The 16,268-nt window shown below is 53.0% G+C and overlaps 7 protein-coding genes across 7 annotated transcripts; 2 read left to right on the top strand and 5 right to left on the bottom strand.

The window, feature by feature from the left end:
* Positions 1-28: 28 nt before the first annotated feature.
* Positions 29-1,173, top strand: rpp1 (ribosomal protein P1). Its single transcript, XM_025574775.1, has 4 exons — positions 29-208; positions 547-624; positions 767-899; positions 974-1,173. The coding sequence occupies exons 1-4, from the start codon at positions 140-142 to the stop codon at positions 1,018-1,020; spliced, it is 327 nt and encodes a 108-aa protein (XP_025432103.1). The 5' UTR covers positions 29-139; the 3' UTR covers positions 1,021-1,173.
* Positions 1,174-1,697: 524 nt separating this feature from the next.
* Positions 1,698-3,421, bottom strand: BP01DRAFT_355761 (PQ-loop repeat-containing protein). The gene is made up of 5 exons (XM_025574774.1): positions 3,020-3,421; positions 2,329-2,951; positions 2,185-2,234; positions 2,063-2,121; positions 1,698-2,001 (listed from the first exon to the last, which is right to left on the bottom strand). The coding sequence occupies exons 1-5, from the start codon at positions 3,140-3,142 to the stop codon at positions 1,858-1,860; spliced, it is 999 nt and encodes a 332-aa protein (XP_025432102.1). The 5' UTR covers positions 3,143-3,421; the 3' UTR covers positions 1,698-1,857.
* A 385-nt stretch (positions 3,422-3,806) lies between these two features.
* BP01DRAFT_294290 (transcriptional repressor TCF25 family protein) lies at positions 3,807-6,089 on the bottom strand (the record flags this gene model as incomplete). The annotated part of the gene is made up of 2 exons (XM_025571764.1): positions 3,807-5,789; positions 5,862-6,089. The coding sequence occupies 2 exons, from the start codon at positions 6,087-6,089 to the stop codon at positions 3,807-3,809; spliced, it is 2,211 nt and encodes a 736-aa protein (XP_025432101.1).
* A 332-nt stretch (positions 6,090-6,421) lies between these two features.
* BP01DRAFT_317030 (alpha-1,2-mannosyltransferase ALG11) lies at positions 6,422-8,412 on the bottom strand. Its single transcript, XM_025572601.1, has 3 exons — positions 7,991-8,412; positions 7,807-7,942; positions 6,422-7,758 (listed from the first exon to the last, which is right to left on the bottom strand). The coding sequence occupies exons 1-3, from the start codon at positions 8,329-8,331 to the stop codon at positions 6,577-6,579; spliced, it is 1,659 nt and encodes a 552-aa protein (XP_025432100.1). The 5' UTR covers positions 8,332-8,412; the 3' UTR covers positions 6,422-6,576.
* Positions 8,413-8,677: 265 nt separating this feature from the next.
* Positions 8,678-9,751, top strand: BP01DRAFT_294663 (putative mitochondrial export translocase Oxa2; the record flags this gene model as incomplete). The annotated part of the gene is made up of 2 exons (XM_025571784.1): positions 8,678-9,014; positions 9,063-9,751. 2 exons carry the CDS (start codon positions 8,678-8,680, stop codon positions 9,749-9,751), a joined length of 1,026 nt encoding a protein of 341 aa, XP_025432099.1.
* A 492-nt stretch (positions 9,752-10,243) lies between these two features.
* ptcF (type 2C protein phosphatase ptcF) lies at positions 10,244-12,586 on the bottom strand. The gene is made up of 3 exons (XM_025574773.1): positions 11,794-12,586; positions 10,731-11,741; positions 10,244-10,674 (listed from the first exon to the last, which is right to left on the bottom strand). The coding sequence occupies exons 1-3, from the start codon at positions 12,498-12,500 to the stop codon at positions 10,563-10,565; spliced, it is 1,830 nt and encodes a 609-aa protein (XP_025432098.1). The 5' UTR covers positions 12,501-12,586; the 3' UTR covers positions 10,244-10,562.
* A 594-nt stretch (positions 12,587-13,180) lies between these two features.
* On the bottom strand, positions 13,181-15,937 carry crzA (putative C2H2 transcription factor Crz1). Its single transcript, XM_025571209.1, has 2 exons — positions 14,345-15,937; positions 13,181-14,290 (listed from the first exon to the last, which is right to left on the bottom strand). Exons 1-2 carry the CDS (start codon positions 15,621-15,623, stop codon positions 13,284-13,286), a joined length of 2,286 nt encoding a protein of 761 aa, XP_025432097.1. The 5' UTR covers positions 15,624-15,937; the 3' UTR covers positions 13,181-13,283.
* Positions 15,938-16,268: the final 331 nt, after the last annotated feature.

Below are 16,268 nucleotides of genomic sequence, written 5' to 3'. Positions count from 1 at the left end.
GAAGCGTTAGTCAACTCACGAAGTCCGACTCCCTTCTCGACCAGCGCCAGTTACAAAAAAGTCCTTCGTCCCTTTTTCCTCTTCCCTAATCCCCATCCCTCTCGAGACTCCAGTCCAGTCCAACCTCCCGTCGACCATCATGTCTACTGCTGAGCTCGCTTGCTCCTACGCGGCCCTCATCCTCGCCGATGACGGCGTCGAGGTCACCGTACGTATCCCATGCCCTTGGTTGTGATTTTTCTTGAGCATTGTCTTGAACCGGAGGACTCTTTCCCCCCCTCTATCCTTGATCGCATGGAAACGACATAGGGAATTGAGAAGCTACATACGAAAACTACCTAAGGTCGCCAGTAAAGAGAAGGGTTCAAAAGCCGACTTAAGACACAGTGATGGAAAATCTGCAGATCTTCACAAATGCGACAAGGATTGGTTATGGACTTGAGAGGGGGGGGCCAAGGAGAAACCTGGATCTTTGGCGTTGCGCATGGCTTTTATCAAGGGATATGGAACAATCGAGCTAACTAGGACTTTTTTTCATCTGCACAGGCCGACAAGCTCCAGACCCTCATCTCCGCCGCCAAGGTTCAGGAGGTTGAGCCCATCTGGACTTCCATCTTCGCCAAGGTAAATACCTGAACTGATCCGTGCACTATCAAACTTCCCATCTCGATACACGCAATGTTTGCTTTCGACACTCGAATCGACTCTTCGATATGTCTTTTATTATGGTCCATCAGACACTCACCGCTGGTTTCTTCCACTACAGGCTCTCGAGGGCAAGGACATCAAGGATCTCCTGACCAACGTTGGCTCCGGTGGTCCCGCTGCTGCTGCCCCCGCCGCTGCTGCCGGTGGCGCCGCTGCCCCCGCTGAGGCTGCTGAGGAGAAGAAGGAGGAGGGTATGTTCTCTTCCCTACAACGATTCGAATCGATCGATATGATAGCAGACGGACTAACCTCTCCCCACCAACAGAGAAGGAGGAGTCCGACGAGGACATGGGCTTCGGTCTTTTCGACTAAGCGTCCTAAATCCTTTTACTATAATTGGATCTGGATTCCCCATAATTTCCTTTTTGCTTCGTTTCCTATCTCTCTCCTCCTCGCTCCCTCGCATATCTTGTACCTAACAATACTCGACCACACGAAGATCAAAATGGGAAAATTAAAAGAACGAATCAAACGGACAATGGTTATCCGGTGGGACTGGGCGCTCCGGCTTGCATGATGGGCTTTCGACGTGACAAAGAGAGGTTACTGGGCCCCGGATGACGCTAGGATTCCGGGCCTGTGGGATAATCGTCAGAAGTCTGTACGGAGGAGCGTCGAGGGATTCGAGTTTCCTTCTCGGGCAAACTTCGTACTCGTCTGATTTCTGATGTCGTGTTATGCTTGTTGCTTGCTACGTTTCGAGCTTAGGTGCCCGGCTCTCCCTGCAATGTCTGTTATGCGACCATGAGCAAAACCTTGTCCCTGGATCTTTCTATCGTAGATTGTAATAAGGACCCATCTTAGTCTATAAACTAGATAGATCTAGTGCTTAGCTCTAGGTACCTTCATGCATGTGACGGTCCATCCGATACACTCCGCTACTCATAGTCACAAAGTCAAAAGACAGGTAGATGTAATGAATTTGGAAGTCGATAATATTAACATATACAGGATCAGAAAGCATAACAAACTTTTTCTTTTGTAAGCATCTACCGCCCAGCGCGACACCGGCGCAATATATAGTAAAGCACAATAACCCCAATCAGCCAGCTATAAAACGAAGACGAAAAACCATACACGCTAAACCACCCGCATATGCAACAGAATCAGACTCAGAACGTACAACTGCATCATACAATAAGTATACATTTATTCCACATTCTCAGGGTCCTGAGCGGCGTAGAGTCGGAACTGGATAAATATCGTCACGTCCTCGATCATAGTGCCCAAGGAGCCAATCAACCACGGGACATTGGTGATGATATAATTTCTTTCGGTAGAGTGGCATAGAATCTGTAGAGAATCAACGGGTCAGGTGAGAGAGTTTCAGAATTAGTCTCCCGACATGACTTACCCCGGCGCCATAGGTCAGATTGCCCATGAGAGACAGAATGAAGAAAAGAAGGGAGAGACCTGTGGGCAGAGTCAGCAATGTCGGATTCAGCCTCCGGCGGGGTTACACAGTATGACACATACCCTCACACGACTTTTCGCTGTAGTTCTTATAGATCTGCGGCAGACGCGCACTGTTTTTTTTATTTCGATCAGCAACCATTTCTCACCCTCAACCGTCACAATTGAAGCCTGTCAACGCCAGAACATGAGTGCACTAGAACTCACCCTAGATAGCAAATCGCGCTGATATATCCCAGCACCATTGCGCCTGGCGCCATGTCCACTCCGCCATCAACTACCTTGGGGGCCGGTTTCCACACGCCCGTCTGCCACGCGATGGTCCAGCCCGCCATTCCAATCACGCAGATAGCCAGCACACTACTGAAATTCTTGACCCACGCTTTGCGACCGACGTCGTTTTCCTCGACAATCTTGGCGAGGGTGTCTTCCGGCCCTGAGGACGCGAGATTCCCGTACTCGTTGTGGTGGCTGCCGCCTTGCACATAGCCCTCCGCCCGGCGCGCAGCTGGACGATGATGCTCGACTGCGTCGCTGAACCGCCGGCCCAGCAAAGGCGTGATTGTATCCGGGGTCTCAACGGATGAGCGCCGCCGGCGATGGCGCGCCGCGGCCTGGCGCGAATTGCGGGACTTATAGTACAGGCATTGGCCGATGAGGACGCCGTCGGCGATACAGAAATAAACGGCAATGGCGACAATGACGGGGACCAGGCCAGCCCAGGCACCGCCAATGAGGTTGGTGATGTCACCCACGAACCAAACGAAGAGGAAGAGGAGGGAAATCGCTTCAGCGTTGCCGTTGCGGTAATTTTCGATGAGCTGAGGGACCTGTTACACTTCCCCGTCAGCATGGCTCATTTCACGTACACGGCATGCGCCGCGGGTGCTTATCATACCAGGAGGAAGATCCAGCAGGTAAGTGAGATCGACCCAAGCAGTCCAGACGCTGCTTCGCGTGACGTTAATGATACGGAGTCGACCATGGAGACGATGCTATCGCCTGGCAATGGGGTCGTCATATCGAGAGACGATGATTTGGGAAACGGAGACGACTCGGGTCAATTGCAGGCAAGCAAACCGTGAGCGGGAGAATAGAGAGAGGGAGAGAGATAAGACGTGCGCTGACAGCGGCTAACTATGGTAGGGTTTCCTGGTGGTCAGAGCGCATGGGGTGCAAGGATGAAAAGTGAAACCACAAAGTCAGTGTGGGGGTTTTTTTTCAATTTTTCACGAACAGGCTGCAGGAGGGATGTGAGAAAGAAGGATGCAGAACAAAGCGAAAGACGCAGCTAAATTAGTTCGAGTTCTAATTGAGGTTGACTCACGGGAATCAATCGATGACGGATTTCAAGCAAAGGGAAGCCTGACTAAGCTTGGTGCGGATGTCATTATCTTCGGCTTTCTTCCCACTCGTCTGTCCACTACGGCGAGCTACGCCCTATGCAAGTGGCTGCTGATAACGAGAATTGGAGACAGGGCTCATTCCCTGCTCAACTTGCAAGCAGTATACCTCGGAACTATAGGTTTACCTTATCGCCTCACGTCTGTCTACTTGGTCCTCGTTCGCACCGATATATGATGATCAATGACCGCTGGCGTGGCGGCAATTGGGGTCTTTGTTTTATATTTCATCATCATTACTAGCCATGCTAGTTTTGACATAGTCCAAGTGGCCCGCGGGTATCAAATATCCTCCTCCTCCTCATCATACTGGAGTAGCTGCAATTCATCCTCCAGCATGACAACCGCCAGCTCGCCCATAGCTTCACGAATGGGGCCTGCCAACAACATTTCTCGTGTCGACTCTGGCTGCACCGAGTCCAGCGCATCTACATACTCTGTCAAGGGAGAATAGTCAACAACCTCCCCCCAGTTTCCTCGGTCCACCCCGTACTGCTGAAGGAAAGCTTGAAGCGCATGCATGCCATCGCTCAGCAGCCATTGCTGCAAAAGCGGTTGCTGATCCGCACTCGGATGTGCCTGTGCATCATTTGGATCGTCTCCGCGGCTCGATGTATCCTCAACACCGAGGGCCTCCTCGTCGCCATCGTCGCCGTCACGGTTAAAGCCAGGGAATTGAACCCCGCCGTTATTGAGCTGATCTAACAGATCCCGTAGCCACTGAGGTCGACCCGCAGCCGGGGTCTGGGCCAGGTAAGACGGAGTAGGGTCGGACTGTTGGCGATGGGCCTCTGACTCGTGCGGAGGAAGAGGGTCAGAGGCCGAGATTCTGCCAGCGATGAAACGTCCTGGAAGGAAAGTTGTGACCTTGGGGATATCAGAAAGAACGACGTGGCGGGCAATGTCAAGTGTGATCTCGGGCGGTTCAACCGGCTCCTCCTCATCCGAGAGCGTGTCAGCCACTTCCACAATCAAGGAGACAGCTTCTGGGGTATTCCAGAGGTCCTTGGCCCGAGAGAGGTAAAGTTCCGTGAGCAGTTCGTGAGAAGTGGTAGGAGGCATCTTGCCCCAAATGCTTTTGGGCATAGGCTGGATATCTAGTTCCTGAGAAATCCTGCAGAAAACCCATGGATAGCGGGACATGGCTCGGTGAAGCTGTTCGCGGCACTCCTTGGGTTTGTTCAGTCGTAGGTATGCCAGTGCGAGCGAGCATTGGATGTTGGGCAGAGCCTCCCAATCCTTGCTCAGTCGGGTTTGTGTGCATAGCTCGACAAAGTGAGAGTACTCGCGGCCACGAAGGGCCAAGTGGTCGATCAACAGGCGTATGCAGTATGGATCACTCTCGTTAAGTCCCAGAAGCAACTTCGCCCATTCATACGCCGTCCGCCAGGTTCCCTTCATGCCCAGATTGGCAATGTACCGCCACCCAACAAGCCAGAGCTCACGGTTCGCCTCTTGCACGAAATCCAACTTGGCCTGGCCTTGCTTCAAAAGGTTACCAAACGAAGAATGAGCCGAGCGCCCAATGTTGAAGAGCGCTCGCTCAAGCAGATCAGCGGAGACAGCATGATCACCCTGGTGCTTAGCGATCTCCGAAACCTGGAGCAATGTCGAAATGTGGTAAGGGTTGTACTGCAGAAGATGGATCATGCGCTGAGGGTCCATGGACTCCACGCAGATCTCAAATTGCCTTTGCACATCCGTGTATGCAGCGTTGTGAAGAATTTTGTAAACCGTATTGCCATCCGCACGTTTCTCCACCAGCTCCATACCCAGACCTCCGCTGGGCGCCCGCGGCCATTCATCCTTGCCTTGCATGAGGACATTCCGCCGCAGAGTCACACCAGCCAGGCTTTGTCCCCTGCTCGCCGGGCTATATCTTCCCGCCAGGGCCTGTCCCAGATCAAGGGTCTCCGGCCCGCGGTCCCTCCGTCGCCCACCGGACCCAGTATCCTGATCAAAATTCTCCAGCACCACGTTTCCGAATAACTTGCGCATTTCGTTCGTCGCATTGAGGTTCCTAGGGTCAATACCAAGTAGTTGTTCCGGCGTCTTCGCAAACGAAGCATTACGGCCTGCCATTGTGGCGTGTTTCGGGTCAACAGTGAGTGCCTGTAGCGCACGATCGATCTCATCCTCGTCTGTCTTTGCCCCGGTATGCTTTCCTGGTTTGGCGGCGGCGGTGGCCTTCCTCCTCTTGTTCTTGTTCTTCTTTTTATTCTTCTTCCCTTGACCCGTAGACTTCACAGTTCTAGGTGTTTGCTCCTCATCCCGATCCTCCTTCTCCTCCTCCTCCTCCTCCTCCTCCTCCTCCTCTTCTTCTCTCTCCTCCTCAACTCCATGCGTGGGCTGAGCAACCGCCTCGGCCACCTCATCTTCTTTCTCGGATGGTTCGTCGTCCTCTTCCTCGTCGCCAAAGGAATTCAGGAGATCAAAGGCGTTTAGCTTTGGTTTTATAGAACGCGAGACCACCAACTCATCTTCGCTCGATCCGTCATTTTCCTGCTCAGCTTGTAGTTGTTGTTCACGCTGCTTCTGCAGCTTGCGGATGGCGCGAGAGGACATTCGAGGAAAGGCAGGCTTGACCACAGAAAGGAAGCTAATAGAATTTTTAAGGAGATGATAAAGAGGCTTCCCGTAGGATGTGCAAATAGAAGAAAGACAGAGCCAATTGGTGAATGAAGAAGGTTTGCAGAAAGAAAGCAGGAAAGTTACTAGTAAGTACTTCAGTACAGTGTACAGTTTAGGTAAAAAAGAAGCTTAGGATGCTAGGATTATTCCGCGGGGCATGACGACACAAGCTGCGAGGGGCTTGGCGGCGGGCCGGTGGCTTGCCGCGTTTCGGTGCCACTAAATATACCTACTCGGGGCTTGAGGAGATATATATTTCTTTTGAGGTTTGAGTGTAGTGCTGATTGACTCTCATCTGATCTAAGCGCATAAAAATGCTACATGGTCTGCCATTTGGACTCTTACCCTGTACCAGAGCACTTATGGCCAGCTCTCCACAGGAATGAGTCATCCAGCAATGAAAATCTTCTAGCTCTCGCCCTCAATTTTCCTTAAGCTTCACCAGCTTTTCAAGTTCCTTCACCCACTTCAAAGAAAATTCCTCCTCTGTGAATCTCAGCGCGGACTTGCGTGCTCTCAGCCGCATTGCAACCTTCTCCTCCTCCGGGAGTGCCAAAGCGGCCTCGAACGCAGCGGCGAACTCATCCTCGGTATTGGCACGGAAGCCCGTCGCACCGTCGCCAAGGTCAACGACGATATCCTCACGAGGGCCACCAGAGTCGTGGACAACGCTGATCAACCCGGCGGCCTGATACTCGACAACACAAATGCCAAAGTGCTCGTTCCACATGGTATTGACGCCAACCGAGGCAGATGCGAGGTGCTCAAGGACAGTGGGCCAACTGGCATCGCAGAGAAACGTCGTGTTGTCGCGAATGTGCAGTTCGTGAGCAAGTAAGCGGAGATTATAAATGTGAGTCTCGTCGGGAGAGGAGTGGCGGACAGAGCCAATGAGAATGAGTTGAGGCTCTTTCTCCACATGTGAAGAGACTTTCTTGCGATAATTTTGAAGGAAGCGGGCAAAGGAGCGGAGAAGCAAAGGGTGGTTCTTCTCCGGGCGAAACTGAGCGATGTAGAGAATCACAGGTCCCCGGGTTTTCTCCGTTCCCGCATCTACTTGAATGGTGGATTCGAGCTCAGAGACGGCAGTAGGCGGGAAAATGACGGTTGGTTCCGCATGGGTGCTGGTCCTCCGGGCAGGGCCCCAGAGGCTGCGGACATGAGCAGACGTCCAGGAGGAATTGCACATAACGACGTCAACGTGGCCGCCAACCCAGCCGTAGAGTTTAGCGAACAAGATCCAATACCTACGTTTGACCTGACCCTTGAGGCCCTTGCCAGCACCAGCGTTGATGCCCTTGGTACCGGTCTGGTCGTCCAGAGAGCCGAGCATGTCGGTAGAGATGGTGGGGTAGTGTACATAGGCGCCAGTCGGGACGGAGGGAAAGAGCAACTTGCTGAAAGCCAAAGTGAAGGCGTACCCCATGGTATCGACGAAGATGTCAGGAACGAGTAGGTTGAATGCGTCGTAGGCAACAATCAAAGAGCCCAGGGACTGTCCCAGCAAGGTCATGTAGGGGTACATGCCGCTGACCACATATTTGCGGGTGGTCAGGTAGAGAAGAACAACGGTGGGAGCATGCAGATGGATATTGAACCGGGACTGAGAAGTCAGGTATCATGCAAATTTGTGGACAAGGGCGAGACTTACTGCAACCCTTTGCAGCATGGCTGTCTTGTTGACCTCGTGATCGCCCGTGTAAATGGCGCAGATGGCCTTGGGCCAGCGCTTCTGAGTCGCTCTCACAGCTTCCCAAAGTACACGTTCACCTCCACCGCCGGCGTTGCTGCACGAGGTCAGCTTCTGAAGAGGATTTCGAAGAAGTAAGCCCTACCAAAATGGGTGGAAGAACCCAATAATTCCATTCCAGTCGTCGTTGATATTTTTGCCAGCGGATCCGGAACTGGCGCTATATGAGGCGTCAACCTGCTCCCAATCCTCATCATCTGCGGGGTTTGAAGCTGTTTTGGTGGACTTCTTTTTGACAAACTCCTCTTCATCGGCGCGGACACGCGACACGATATACTCGCGACGAGACCTGGTTCTCTTCTGCACGGCCCAACCCACAATGCGGAGCACCAGGCGGAGAGCGGCCAGGGGCAGCTGAGGCAGGAGGACGCAGGTGGCGAGGAGTGCGAGGAATGTGAGAAAGGACTTGAGTATGAGCAGCATCATGGCTCAGTGAGGAACATGATAGAGGTAAATCAAAAGGTAGTAAAGGTTGGAAGTTAGTTAAGTGACAGCGTGGAGAATCCGTAGTGGATTGAAGTGGATCTTAAGCCAGGCTGACGAGTCACAGGATCGATAAGATGATAGCACGGATAGCTTCACTGGCTTTATCTCCATGTGATCCGGATCACGTGTCTCCGTGTTTTGTCTTTCTGTGGATTAGTTACAGTAGATCCATCTTCCTAATTGTCTTTCCACCCTTCTGCTCGAGTCTACTCTTCACACCTTGTACATACACAAAAATCTTCAACATAGATCTCAATGACCAAATCTTTATGATATATACGCAGCCATGTATCAATCCCTCCGTCTAACTCGCCCAACCCTCCGAGCAACAAGATCACTATCCAAATTTCCCCTCCAGACCCGACAATTCCACCCTACGAGATCAGCCCCATTTATCGCCGAAGCTCTGGACTCTTCCTGGCTCGTCCATGGCGTCCACAATTTGACCGGCCTTTCCTGGGTCTACTCTATTCCGCTAACCGCTCTCTTCGTCCGAACCTTCATCGGCATGCCTCTACAGATATTCTCCAGACTGCAAGCTCGCCGCGAACAGGCCGCCATGCCCGTTGTTGCCAGCTGGCGCCAGCTGTTCCAGTCGAGAGCCCGTGCACTAGATGCAAGACGTCAGCTTTTGCAGCAGCAGCAGCAACAACAACAACCACAACACCAAGAACAGAACCCGCCCACGCTCGCATCAGACAAAGCAAACATAAACATAGCGTTGATGCGCCGGCGCAAGGAGATCCTCCGCCGTCTCGGGGTCTGGCGCTTTTGGCGAGGGCTACCCTTACTTCAGCTTCCCGTCTGGCTCTCGGTGATGGAGACCATCCGCGCGATGTCCGGCTTGGAGAGCGGACTCCTCGCGTGGCTGCTCTCGTGGGCCGGCTCCACCGCCGAGCGCGTCCCTGCCGAACCAACGCTCGCGCTCGAAGGCGCGCTCTGGTTCCCCGATCTTCTGGCTGGGGACGCCACGGGCGTGCTGCCGGCAGCCCTCACCGCGTCCATCCTCCTGAACATCCATTGCGGGTGGCCGGTGCCCCGACTGCGAGAATTGGCGGACCTGCCGCGATTGGAACTGGCGAAGCAGCTGTCGTGGCGCGGACTCCGGCTCTTCGTCCAGATCATGACGCTGAACGTCGGCCTTTCGACCTATTATACGGAGGCGCCGGTGGCCTTGTTGCTGTATTGGCTCACGAGTAGCAGTTTTGCTACGCTGCAGAACTTGACTCTGGACAAGATGATGAAGCCACATGGCGGAAAGAAGAATGCCATGACGGAGTCGATGCGTCCACTTCCGCTGTATAAAACTCCGGTGAGGCCGGTGAAGGGGGGCAAGAAGCAGACTGAGGTTCTGGGATGAAGCACCGCATCTATGGCTCGCAAACAAAGAATCTGTATTAAACTTTGCTTTCATCGGCAAAACTCGTCGGGTGTTCATTCAATACGAGGCTGAAATAGCTCTACCAGTGAGGAGTGGGCTGGGCGGTTGTCACTAACCCCTTGACTACTTGACTGGTCTGAATTCGGTTCACCTGATTGAGGAAGCTCCACATGTAGAAGAAAGTGGAGGGGGGGGGGCAAGGGGGTGAACGATACGACGCGTCCAGAGGCGCAACAACCTGCTCCATGAGCGTCTAACTCATTTCATCCCGCGGATTTGGCGTGTGTGCACCGAACGATGCATTTGACGCGTCAATGTGCTGCTATCTTTCAGGGAAGCAGAAGCTGTGAGACCACTCCACTGCCAGAAGACGCTTCAGGTGATTACAAGCCTTGGATTGCCCTCGGATCATGTCGACAACTACAGAGAATTTCCGTCAAACTCCAGGTTATACATGCACTGTGAATGCCACAAGTCATGGTATACCGTTACCTATAAATGGCTAGTCTTTAAGTGGTTGCTTGCAAACAAAAACCTTGTCATCCCAGACCCGCGGGATGTATTATTACCAAATGGATCCTGATATGCAGAATCAGTGCACATGAGTAATTGAGTCTTGCAAATATCCAGCGTTTCGGGGCTGGATCGAAGAATGAGCCGATGTAAAGTACCGGAGAAAGAGTCGATATCTAACCCGTCCTTCTGCACGGAAACATGACTATTTGTCTGTCTGTATTGGTCGCAAGGAGGATCACGTCTGAAGGAACCGCTACTGTGGTGAATGATTGAATCACAATTTCGCCTTGGGTAGCTCCTCAGACGCGCTAGCCTCCTGGTTCACGGTGATGGTCCTGGAATCAGGACCCTCGCCGAAAAAGATAACCTCGACGGTGACGTCGTCACTGTAGTCGGATGTATAAGCACTCATACCACACATGTGTACGCAAGAGTAACTTACCGGTACCGCCGGGAATAGGGGCTCGGAAGAGTCAACAGGGCGCTGACCATATCCTTGTCTTTTCCGCCCATCGCGTTACGCACAAGATGGGTTGCCGCGTTGTTATCTTCCACGGTAAACCGACTGGCTGCACCAGAGATATCGTACTGCTGCTGGCGTATGGGACGACGCTGGCCTTCCGTGCCAGCATCGACAGCCGCCTCGACAGGGAGCTGCTTGTTCTCAAATCCGAACCAGCTGCGCAACCAAGTCTTGCTGCTACCGACCTGCTTCTGCTGTTGTTCGATCCACTCCCCAACCAGTCCAACGACCTCCTCGTTACTCAGCATCTCCCAGAGCCCGTCCGTGGCGAGCACAAGGAAATCACCTCGGCTAGGTTCAACCTTAGTTGTCGTGACCACAGGCTCGGCGGTAACATAGGGAGGGGTCTTCAGCAGCGGGTGAGGCGTGCGGCCGAAGAATTGCCGCTTGATCTTGTCCTGGGTTTCCTTGGTCCACTTGTAGAAGGCATCGCCAAAGGATCGGCTAGGCTCTAATTGACCGAGGATCCGTCCATTGCGGACAACATTGGGTTCTCCTGGGTGCTCCTCGCGGAGACGCTTCATCTCGGACGGAGTGCCGCCGGTTTGGTCTTCCGAGAGCACTGTCGCAGACCACTTTCCATTTGCACCCCGACGACCCAGTACAGCTCGCGAATCGCCGGCCACGGCGACTTTTAGGTCCTTGGATTGCGAATCGTAGAAAGCGAGCAAAGCACAGGATCCGGAAAGAGCGGGAGCCAGCATTTCAGCCGCAACACGGCGCGAATTCGATTTCAACACCTTGTCGACGCTGTTGTAGACGATGTCGTTATCCAGGCGAACGAAACCCTGCTTGATGGCGGCATCTACCGCTTCAGATGACGGTGTCAGCACGGATGGGTCCGCAGCTGCGGCTTTGTAGGTCGAGTTCAATTCGCGAGCAACATATGAAATGAGCACGTTGCGGAGCTTAGCGGAGGTAGTCCAACCACTGTAGGAGATTATTAGCATTTCGCTGAGAGTAGCGACAGTAGAGTACTCACGAGTGTCCATCGAACACGCCCCAGAACATCCAATCACTGTTCGCTTGTCCGTCCTGTGCTGCCGCCACGGAAGATGGCACCTCGACAACCTTCTCGGCATGATCATCTTCTATGGGGGAGTTACTGGGTACTTGGACTATGTCGTAACGTACCACTCCCTGACCGCGGTTTACTAGGTATGACTCCTCGTTCTTGCGCAGTTTCTGGGTCGCCTGCTCCGGAGTCAACATCTCGAGGACCCGACGGTCGGAGTCGTCCGTGTGCTTGGAAAGAGGCTGTTCTCCCGACAGGGTAGCGGTGTAAAACTGGTCGTTATCCACTAAAAGGGCACGGCGGGTGGTCTCCGCAGGATCGTGGACGTTGGCGCCGGCAGTGGAAATCGAGCGTACCTGGGAGGCGGATGTTGTGTTCAGGGCGGTCGACTGATGGGCACCATTATTCCCTTGATACGCATACCATGCCCCTGAGGCAACGACAGTAGAAATCACTGCGAGCGAGAAATTTCGGAGGTGCATCGAAGATTGTAATGTGGCGGGAAGGAAAGAGGGATATTTGCCCGCGGAGAAGGATGATGGACGGATGCTGAAACTGGGACTACTGGAGAAGGACACCGCGCACGGTTTCCTACCAACAGCCTTCCATTCTGCTGGCGCGCGACGGGCAGTACGGAGAGCGTGTAAAGCCGCGCGACGCATTTGACCGACCATGTAGGCTGTTTCAATTCTTTCAGACTTTCTCCAGGTCTTTCGTTCAGGAGGGAAGGGGAGGAGATGTAGGAGAAAGCGAGAGGAAACTGGGAAAGAAAGCCAATAATATGTGAGAACAATGCGGAGAGACACAGCAGAAAGCGGGTGGAAGCCATTGCGTCATGTGATACCGCCCTGTCCTTATCAATCAGTCGAGTCATATTACAATAGGTTCCGCGCATCAGTTGCAAGAGAAGTTCATTTAGGTCTAGAAGTAGCAGACTCCATGAATCTAGGGTTTTGAAATGAAAAAAAAAATGCATGAGAAAGGAAAAAGGATATCCCCAAAAACAAATGAAAATAACACAAACATGCCCCCTCCTCTCATTCCAGGGCTATCTTGTAATTCGCACACAAAAACAACGGGTGCAGTTCCTATGGGTATGAAAAGCCAACAAAATTCTTCGTGGTCACATGTGGTAAGAGAAACGGGGAATAAGACGGCTCTGGTATCAGCGGGGGTTCACCAGAGCAAAGAAGCCAGGAAAGGACAAGAAAGGGCCGAAAAGAAATCTGCCTATGTAGAAGCAACACAATAGGTCGCCTAGTCGAGTCAACGCCGAGTCTCTTCCAGCGCAAATCACAACCGCGACGGAGATTGCCCGGTCTGGAAATCTTCCGGTAGGGATGAAATAATGGACAGGTCACGACCGAGCAAATAGGACAGAAAGACAGGAAGAGAACAAGAAAATAGATATGAAGGACTTGATGGGCGCGGGAAAGACGTGGCTGGTGAACGAGACCTCATGTTCTCCAGTCCGTTTCTTGGTAATTTGTGTCACCTGGGTTGATTCCAAGCATATGTGCCTGGTTATTCATATCGTAGATACTAGGCCCACCGCCATAGCCTCCGTTGATGCCAGATACGGTACTCATGCCCGGCTCGTCATCTTCAAATCCGAACTCGCCGCCAGAGCTTGCATCAAAACTACTGCGACCCCCAATGTCGCTGGGATCATCCGCCGTAGCAGGAATCTGATCCCATTGCAAAGTTTGCAGGGCTGGGTACTGGGCCAGCAAAGCTGCGGGGAGAACGAACGTGCCGGTCGGTTGGCCGTCCATGCCCGGAACCATTAATGGAGCCGGCATCGGCTGAAGGTGCTGCTGCTGCTGATCCAGAGCAGAACGTTCTCGGTCTTGAGACTCCTCGTCCAACAAGGGCTTAATACAAATTCGGCCAGCCTCCGATCGGAAATGACGGCCGAGAGCATCGGCACGTGCGAACCGACGGCCACAGCCCCATTGACCACCCCGAGACAGTTCGCCACGACAAACAAATTTCTTTTCCCCGGAATGTAGTCCTTCATGTCGCTTGCGGTCGTGCTGGCGCGCAAAGGCTTTCCCACACACGGTGCAGACAAATGGTCTTTCATCTGTATGAGTTCGCAAGTGAGACCGAAGATTATACGCTCTTGTGAAGCGCTTGGGGCATAAATGGCACTGGAATGTTGCAGGGTGTTTCTGAACTCGCTTTGAGTCGTTGGGATTCGCGCCTGGCCGCTGAGGGTCAGCGAGACCTAAAATATAATTCCGGCTATCGATAGAAGAGGTCGATAAGCGACGGCCCGAGCGGGACGGCGAGGGCTCTCGAGAGCTGGGGTTGCTTTGAAGCTGGCGCCCAACAGAATCGAAGGGCGATAGGGACCGCGGAGATGACACATTGAACGGCTCCAGGCTTGTTGAGGTTGAAGAAGAGCGCGCGCGCGAGGCTGGATGGGCATATGGATCGGATTTACTGCGCATACGAGATCCTAACAGCAAATCACGTCAGCACTGAGCGATTAAACAGGAAAGGGACTACCTACGGATAGCAACGGGTGGGCTCAAAGAGTCCAGATTCGCAGCTGGCTTTGACTGAGGTGGGTTGGAGTTTTGGGAAGGAGGTGCGAATTCGACGTTAATGGAAGGAGGAGCCATTTGAGACGCCTGTCCCATGTCTCCAGGGCTTGTGTTTCCCTGAACTGACAAGTTCTCCGCATACATATCTGTTGGAGGAGTCGGGTATTGAGAATTCAAGGCAGGTGTAGATATATACGGAACATTAGGAATCATATCCGCCCCCTGTTGCGGTACCAACTGCGGTGAGATGTACGGGCTGTGCGCTGGACTCAAAGCTGGTTGCGAATGCGGCTGCTGATGCTCAGACAGTGTAAAAGATTCTATTCCCAGCGCGTTCTCATATAAACCGGGATCGTTCTGCGGCGCGAGAAGCGGAGAAGGATTATTGTCGAAGCCGTCAAAGGATTCATGCTGTGACATATACGGCGAAGGCGCTGCGGAAGAAACCTCGGACACTTCCGACGGAGCTCTGCGATGACCTTGGAATGCGGAACTACCCATGACTGCCTGCCAGTCGTGATGCGAGTTTCCGGACATGTAGGCTGCGGTAGCAGGATCCAAGGAGGTATGCCGAGAATGTTGTGGGGTATAGTAGGTTCCGGGCGTAGAGTTTGGGGGTGACATAGGGCCGGGGGAAGAATGTTGGTGATAGTCTTGCGGCGAAATAGGTGACAGCTGCGGCGAGGACGAGCGATGGGAAGAGGGCATCTGACTGATTAGGTCGGCAGGATTGACTCCGTGATTAGTTTGTCGAGACTGTCCGTGAGGATCAAGCATCAGCGGTGAGTCGTATTCAGGGGCGGCCGAACTGTTGGGGCTGGGGTTTTGATAGAGGGCAAAGTCAAAGTCGGTTTGATTGGAATTAAGTAGGGTGGAAAAGTTCTCGTCTGAAGATAATTGCTGCTGCTGCTGCTGTTGCAGGGACAAGCCCGCCGACTGATCTAATTGATGTACTAGGTTGGAATTGAAGGATTGAGGCAATTGCAGGGTCTGGGAGAAGTTCTGCGAGGCCGGGGCCAGCGTTTGCGCGGAGAGATAGGCGGCGGGGTTGTAGCCGTAAGAATCGGATTGCGAATTATTGGTGAAGGCAGGAAATTGGGTGGAGGTCGCGACGGACACATCCAAGGTCAAGCCCGATGAAAGGTCATTATAAGGCTGTTGTGGATTGTGAGCTGCACTGGCACTTTGATTCTGTCCATTGGCGGGAGACTGCCTCGAATCGCGGAGCGTCTCTTGAGAAGCCATGATGCTCTGTATCCCGGAGACTCAGAAATAGAAACCACTCGATGGAGGGTGTGGTCGCGGAACGACAGAAATCAGGTCCGATTGAATCTCACCCAGTGAAGAGGAATGGATAAGGTTAATAGGAAAGCTGAAGGGGAGGGGGGCGGTGGAGAGAGTGTGGGAAAAAAGGAGAAAGGGTGTAGTGATTATTGAAGAAACAGACGGGTCAGATACGGCGGGCGGAGGAGGGGAAGATGGGCAGTAATGATGGGGAGAGGGGAAGGCGGCAAGACGAGGTTGAGTGGTTTGTTCAAACTTTACGTCCAGGCACAATATTAATGAGAATAGGAACGACAAGGGGGTGCAATTGGGGCTGTCATTCGTGTGAAACAATGTAGACACTGTGGATCAAGTAATACTAGAAAAGTAGAATGAAGAAGAGGGGGAAAGTGAATGTGGCAGGGAGGGAGGGAGAGTAGGGAAAGAAAGAGAGGAAGGAGCACGAAATTGAGAAGATTCAGCCTCGTGGCGCAAGCATCAGCCAGCGGTCGGTCGCTCGGTCGGTCGTTGGTCGCTCGGTCGGACTGAATGAAGTGTGTTTCACATTCTCGGGCAGCAGGGGACGAACGAGAAAGATGCAAGAAGCGATCTACCTTACGGAGTAGT

Source organism: Aspergillus saccharolyticus (assembly GCF_003184585.1).
Source record: "Aspergillus saccharolyticus JOP 1030-1 unplaced genomic scaffold BP01scaffold_11, whole genome shotgun sequence".
Taxonomy (NCBI): domain Eukaryota; kingdom Fungi; phylum Ascomycota; class Eurotiomycetes; order Eurotiales; family Aspergillaceae; genus Aspergillus; species Aspergillus saccharolyticus.
The sequence above is the reverse complement of the archived record's forward strand: the minus strand, read 5'-3'. Positions and strand labels throughout refer to the sequence as shown.

Excerpts from the sequence above, each read along its gene's own strand:
- rpp1 (XM_025574775.1), top strand. The coding sequence starts at position 140 with ATGTCTACTGCTGAGCTCGCTTGCTCCTACGCGGCCCTCATCCTCGCC. Across the intron at positions 625-766 it reads GGACTTCCATCTTCGCCAAG|GCTCTCGAGGGCAAGGACAT; the intron begins GTAAATACCTGA and ends CTTCCACTACAG. Across the intron at positions 900-973 it reads TGAGGAGAAGAAGGAGGAGG|AGAAGGAGGAGTCCGACGAG; the intron begins GTATGTTCTCTT and ends CCCCACCAACAG.
- BP01DRAFT_355761 (XM_025574774.1), bottom strand. The coding sequence starts at position 3,142 with ATGACGACCCCATTGCCAGGCGATAGCATCGTCTCCATGGTCGACTCC. Across the intron at positions 2,952-3,019 it reads CCTGCTGGATCTTCCTCCTG|GTCCCTCAGCTCATCGAAAA; the intron begins GTATGATAAGCA and ends GAAGTGTAACAG. Across the intron at positions 2,002-2,062 it reads ATCTGACCTATGGCGCCGGG|ATTCTATGCCACTCTACCGA; the intron begins GTAAGTCATGTC and ends GATTCTCTACAG.
- BP01DRAFT_317030 (XM_025572601.1), bottom strand. The coding sequence starts at position 8,331 with ATGATGCTGCTCATACTCAAGTCCTTTCTCACATTCCTCGCACTCCTC. Across the intron at positions 7,943-7,990 it reads GGGTTCTTCCACCCATTTTG|CAACGCCGGCGGTGGAGGTG; the intron begins GTAGGGCTTACT and ends GACCTCGTGCAG. Across the intron at positions 7,759-7,806 it reads CCATGCTGCAAAGGGTTGCA|TCCCGGTTCAATATCCATCT; the intron begins GTAAGTCTCGCC and ends CTGACTTCTCAG.
- ptcF (XM_025574773.1), bottom strand. The coding sequence starts at position 12,500 with ATGGTCGGTCAAATGCGTCGCGCGGCTTTACACGCTCTCCGTACTGCC. Across the intron at positions 11,742-11,793 it reads GGCGTGTTCGATGGACACTC|TGGTTGGACTACCTCCGCTA; the intron begins GTGAGTACTCTA and ends AATCTCCTACAG. Across the intron at positions 10,675-10,730 it reads CCCTATTCCCGGCGGTACCG|TGACGACGTCACCGTCGAGG; the intron begins GTAAGTTACTCT and ends ATCCGACTACAG.
- crzA (XM_025571209.1), bottom strand. The coding sequence starts at position 15,623 with ATGGCTTCTCAAGAGACGCTCCGCGATTCGAGGCAGTCTCCCGCCAAT. Across the intron at positions 14,291-14,344 it reads GAGCCCACCCGTTGCTATCC|GATCTCGTATGCGCAGTAAA; the intron begins GTAGGTAGTCCC and ends ATTTGCTGTTAG.